The following is a 5,680-nucleotide window of genomic DNA, read 5'->3' as shown; positions in this document are numbered from 1 at the left end:
ATACATTTTAAATATAAACCTGTAAATCAAGATCTTTCAAGGATTTAAATACTTGTTCTATAAGAACAAGTCTTAGATATTTAGTTTGAGTATTTTGCTTAACAACCTGAATCAAAGTTGCACAACATGACTAAAGACTCAACTCACCAATAAATAAATAGTAAAAATAAACAAAAGAATACATTTTAAAATATATAAAAGAATAAAAACAAACAATTCTAAATAACCAAATTCAAAACCTCTTTTAACCCAGTTAAAGTAGAAATTATTTGAATAATTGCTTGGCCGCTGTCTCCCCTTCCAACATGGCAGCTACGTTGACGTGTTGCTGCATAGTGGTGAGCCGTTCAAAATCCCGCAGAGCGCCCCAAGTGGTCGTAAAACGAAGCGGTACATTTTCGAGAAAGCAACGGAAGGAAACAGAGGACAAGCTAGCAAAATGTAGCTTAAACTAACCGGAAATACTTTTAAAAATAAATCAACCCTTATTTAAAACACATGACTGGTCTGATAAAATATCGTATGTCGCACAATTTATATTTACCAAAAATAAGAAAACTATTAATAATATACATCATATCTATAATAATCTGCTCTTTACGATCTGATCCAAAAAATTCAAACTATGTTGTTTTTTATGTAATTTTATTTTGAAACTAACCGGAAAACGACTACATGTTGAGTTCAACTCTGAATTAAACTGTTGGGAAAAGCACCGTGGCTGAAAACTTCGATAAAAAAAATGGGAAAACTAACTGGCTCACCAACTTTATCCGCGTATCCGCTGGAGAGATAAGGAACAACAGCGATGGACCCTCTTGCTTTCTCCCTGGGTCGATTTTTTCTCTGACAATGCCGAGGGAGGAAAATAAAATCCCGATTTTCTCGGAGTTCCATTGAAAGTAAAATTTTTACTCATGGAGAAAGGAGCGAGAAGAAGTCGGGAGTCATGAGCACAGGTTTGTGTCGAAGCTAACGCTTCCTAGCTGCAGATCAGCTCTGTGGTTATCTTCAGTTAAAACGAATTACGAAAGTTTGCCTCAGTTACTTTAAGTTTTTGCGCTATGAATGAACAGAAAATTACATTTGTAAGACTGTAACCGTCGCTAGCATCCACTGACTCAATTTTTTTTATCCTACCCAGAGTTAATTACAGTTTTTCATAATAACAGCTTTCAAAAAGATAGAAAAGCATCGGTTTTGAGTTTAATGTGGGTGCTTTTTAAATAACAGTTATAATCCTTTGTGTTTGTGGTAGCTGGAGGGGGTAAATCCTTTGTCCCAAACATCTGTCCTGCTGTTGATGCAACAAGTCTGACCGTTCATGTGCTATTCTAGCGGTATAAACTAGTATCTTCACTTTAGATTGTTGGTTGTTGTTAAATTCAATAGTAGAAAATAAGGCAATATCATCTAAATAAAGCCAGATTCTCAAAAACAAAAAAGTAAATTTAAACTTTTCCTGCTTTATTCTCGCTTTTCCATGTTTTATGAACCAGAATATTACGTTAACATGTGCTGACACATTCGGTTTATTTCTAAAATACAAACTAACATCAAGGCTCAAAACCGCCATCCTTGGATTTAGTTGTTTGATTTGGTAATAACAGCATAAAACGAATATTTTTAAACTCGATTTTATAGCCGAATTATGAAGTGAGTCTTATAATAAAAGAACATGTAAATAAATGCACAAATAATGGAGCGAGTGTGTTTATATTTAAGGGAACATTATGTTTATAGGTTATTGTGAATGGGGTTTGGTGATTCTTGCAGCTTGCATGCTTTGCAGAGGTTTTTTTTTTTTTTACTTGTTGGCCTTTTTGGAAACATCCGCTCGATGACTCCACTCCTCATGGTGTCGACTAGCAAGGAGTCAGGAAAGCGGAAAATGTATCCCCACTAGCCGATTTCACAGCTTTTCATTTGTCTGACCAGGGGGATGTTTTGTCCTTTATTTAAACCAGGTTATTTCCCGCTGGGCATCCAGCTCGTCTCCCCACTTCCAGATTTAATTTACAGAATGTGGAAAATTACATAATGATAGCCATGACATCCACATGTGGCAGGAAAACTGTTCATGTTTTAGGTGTGCACGGATATAAATCAGCGGTAAATAAAACCTTATCAGTCTTTATCTGATTTTTCAGGCCTTGGAGAAATATTTAAACCACTTTAAGTTTTTCACATTTTGCCATCTTTAGTCAGAATACAAATGCATCATATTTTAAGATTTTTATTTGTAAGAAACTTTTAAAATCATGTTTTTTTTATTTAACTTCATAGTTATTTAGTTATTGTTTGTCTATAACTTAAAATCCCAGGAAAGTAAATTTAAGTTTTAAAATACTTTTGTTTAAATGCAGCTTTATTTACAGTAAAAAAAAAGAGCTTTAACTAAAGCAACTAACAATTATGTTGGAAATTGATTCTCCTGACAATTAATCAATTAATAGGATTAAAAAAATGTCACATTCTGCAGATTTTTCATTTACCTCTTAAGGCTTCCCTATGCAATATTACAAGTACATTAAAAGATGTAAATAAAACAACTCAGTTCTTTTCTTTAATTAAAAAAACATATTTTGTTTTGCCTAAAATGCAATAACAGCATTCCTTCAGTGAGTACTTGATCATTTGTAGCAAATAATTCATCTGCAGCTAAAGAAATACTAACAGCAACATATAAAAAGTTCAGCTCTGTCTTCCTGACTTATTATCAGTACACTGTAGGGCTGATCTGTTTATTTTTTGGATTTACCAATTAATAATTGAATAGCAAAAGGTTCTTAAAGGAGATTTATTTAAATAATTTGAACCAGGTGAAGCTAAAATTATGCCAACATAATGAGAAACAAAGGATTAAAATTTTTTTAAATATATTTTATACAGTTTTTGCTTAATTTCTTCTCTGAGTTTGTTGTTTATTTCAGCAAATGGCTTTTTAAAGTTTGTCCAGTTAACGATTAATCAAATACTAAACTAGTTGAGATCCATAATCGATTAGTCACGGTTAATCATTTCGGCCCTACAATAGAAACTATGCTATTATTGGCAAAAAAAAAAAAAACTCAAGAAAAAGATTCAAATATCAATTTACATAATTTATTTAAGGAATGGCATCTTCTAAAAATTTAATTGGCTCTCGGTTTTTGCCCTCTGACCCCAAGATTTTCCCTTTGACCTCAGCCTAAACTCCTGTTTGCAGCTGTCTTTTCTTACATTTCAGCATGAGGGGGATGCTTTGATGTACAGGGAGACAAAGTAAAGTTTTGCTTTTTATTTTATATGCAGGTGTAAAGAAGCCTCCATTAGCTCCCAAACCAAAACTCCCCGTTTCAACCAAACCTCCCATCGCCCCGAAGCCATGTCCTCTCTCCCAGCCCTCCCCTTCCGCCACTAAGAGGCCAAAGCCAGCTGTTGCTCCTAAACCATGCCTACCCAGATCCTCGGGCTCCTCATCGCTGCCTGTTTTCCCCCCGTCGCTCAAACCAACCGAACCCATCGGTTCGGCTCTAGATGAGAACCTCTTCCACCTCAACTCTAAGAATGGGATTTTATCTGAGACAGAGAGTCGTGAGTCGGATTACATCATCTCCACCTGCTCCTGCTCCGCTGGGGAGTGTCACCCTCAGGAAAACGGAGACGCAAATGAATCTGCAGCAGATTTGGACAAAGAGCCGCTGCAGAACGGGGTCACCACTGGCAAAAGCACAGAAGAGGAGGAGGAGACCCACGACTATAAGAGTGAAAGAATTAACAAAAAGCCAAGGGATAAACCTCAGAGACAGAGACATCTTGATAGGGGCTTAGTGAACAGAGAGAGGACTGAGGAGGACTCAGACGTGCCGACTGAGGCCCAAACGGCAGAGCAGACAGCAGCCTGTGATGTTGCAGGCAACATCCTGACGAGCATCCATCCACCGGAGTCTTCTCAAGCAGAAAAAGAGACGTTTCCCATCAGCCCCCTGCCCGATCTACCAGTCCCCGCCGCTCCCAGTAAGCCTCTCCCAGTGCCTCACCCACGGAAGTTCAAAAAGCCGGCTCTGGTGAGGCAGGACGGCGTGGAGGGTCAGGATCAGGCGGTGCCGGTGGAGGAGCAGAAGAATGAGCCTGAGCTGCAGCAAGCAGACGACTCTGAGACCCAGAGAGACTCGTGTTTGGTAGATTTAGAGACGGACGTTCCCGTTCCGCCTCCAAGACAAACCTCCCTCTCTCCAAGGCTGCACAGAGCTGTCCGCTGTTTGCTCAACAAAAACACCTCCCACTCCTTAGACCTGCTGTCCCACCCCGACTCCGAGGGTCACGGTAAGGAGGCTCAGCAGGACAATGAGGAGGAGGAGGAGGACGGGTACGGCGACTTCGAGCGGTACCCGATCTCCCACAGCCTCCCCAAACAGATCAAACTGGGCTGTCACCGGAAAGCCCTGTCTGCCGAGGATCAGCAGTCGCCGCGGGCACCGCCGAGGAAACCTCAGAGACACAGCCTGCCAGCCCCACCTCCACCCTCCGTCTGCCCTCCTGCGCCCCCGCATGCCAGCACCCCCATGAGGGATCTGCCGCCTCCTCCTCAGGAAAAAACCACCTGGCGCTTCTCTCGGCCCTCCGTCACCTTCTTCAGCCGTCAGATTCCCACCAGGAGCAGTGTGCCGCCCAAAAGCCGAGCACCGGCACTGGGGGGCAAGCAGAGGGCGCAGTCCTTCTCCGCAGCCGACCTGGCAACCCGGGCCGGCTCATCCCAGAAGAGGAGCCTCTCTTTCCGCAAGCTGCTGGAGCTGCGGCTGAATGTGAAGATGCTGCCAAAGCTGCTGGTCAAAGGGGGGCAGTCCCTGGACTGCACCAGCACGGACAAAAGCCTGGGGAGGCCCAGCAGCTGCATCGAGGACCCCGACATCCACAGGGAGGATGTGGAGTACGAGAACGTGCCGCTGTACGAGGAGATCCCGGAGTATATGAACCTGCCGTTCCACGGAGCGAGGCTGGGCTGGCCGCACGATCCCGACGGAGGCGACGCCAACATCTACGAGGTGCAGGACCCCTTCCACAGATGCAGCGAGCACGAATACGAGAGGTGGGTCCAGACTACAGCACAAGCTCTTACGTTGCTCTAATGCTTGATATTTGTTATTTTATAAAATTATCAGGGAGATAAGAGCGGAAAAGGTTTTATTCAGTCAGTTTCAGAACATTAAAAGAAAAAAACCTTCACTTTACAATTAGGTATATGTTGTTTATTTAACTTTTTGTTTACCATAAAGAGCTAAATTTTTCAAGATATGATCAATTAAAAAAAAAGACATTTTGTGTCAGCTGTATTAAATACTGGCCGAATAAACAGAAGATTGAGGTTTTATCACATAAATTTAGATATATTAATGAAACGTAACAAAACAGGAACATCTTAAGTTGCTGGATAGAAAAATAAAAGATGAACAAAATAAAATGTGTGAAACACTTGATGAACAATGAGATGTTCGTACAGAAGTACTGTCTGTGGTTGCTCTTGAAGGAATTTTAAACTTAGTGCCATTAATTGAATTAACTCACAACAGACCTCAAAATCAACCTAACTAATGGGCATCATGTTTGTTTAACACCATGTTACAATTTTTCAGCGTTATCTCCTCCGCCTGTCTGACTTTATCCTCGTCTTTGTAGCACTTCAGCAATTTTTGAATTA

At 41.0% G+C, this 5,680-nt stretch overlaps 1 protein-coding gene across 3 annotated transcripts in view; it reads left to right on the top strand.

Moving 5' to 3' along the window:
* Positions 1-692: 692 nt before the first annotated feature.
* The window catches only part of fgd6 (FYVE, RhoGEF and PH domain containing 6), a 28,527-nt gene continuing 23,539 nt past the window's right edge, over positions 693-5,680 (top strand). Inside the window, exons 1-2 of one of the 3 annotated variants that reach the window (XM_015046382.1) lie at positions 693-959; positions 3,295-5,071. In XM_015046382.1, the coding sequence (XP_014901868.1) occupies positions 950-959; positions 3,295-5,071 (1,787 nt within the window). In that variant the 5' untranslated portion in view covers positions 693-949. The remainder of the gene's footprint in view (positions 960-3,294; positions 5,072-5,680) is intronic. The other 2 variants (XM_015046381.1, XM_015046384.1) reach the window with 2 other exon arrangements.

This window comes from Poecilia latipinna, unplaced genomic scaffold (assembly GCF_001443285.1).
Source record: "Poecilia latipinna isolate Pla-1442-1.1 unplaced genomic scaffold, P_latipinna-1.0 Scaffold777, whole genome shotgun sequence".
Taxonomy (NCBI): Eukaryota; Metazoa; Chordata; class Actinopteri; order Cyprinodontiformes; family Poeciliidae; genus Poecilia; species Poecilia latipinna.
Note: the sequence above shows the minus strand (reverse complement) of the source record. Positions and strands in the feature narration are given on the sequence as shown.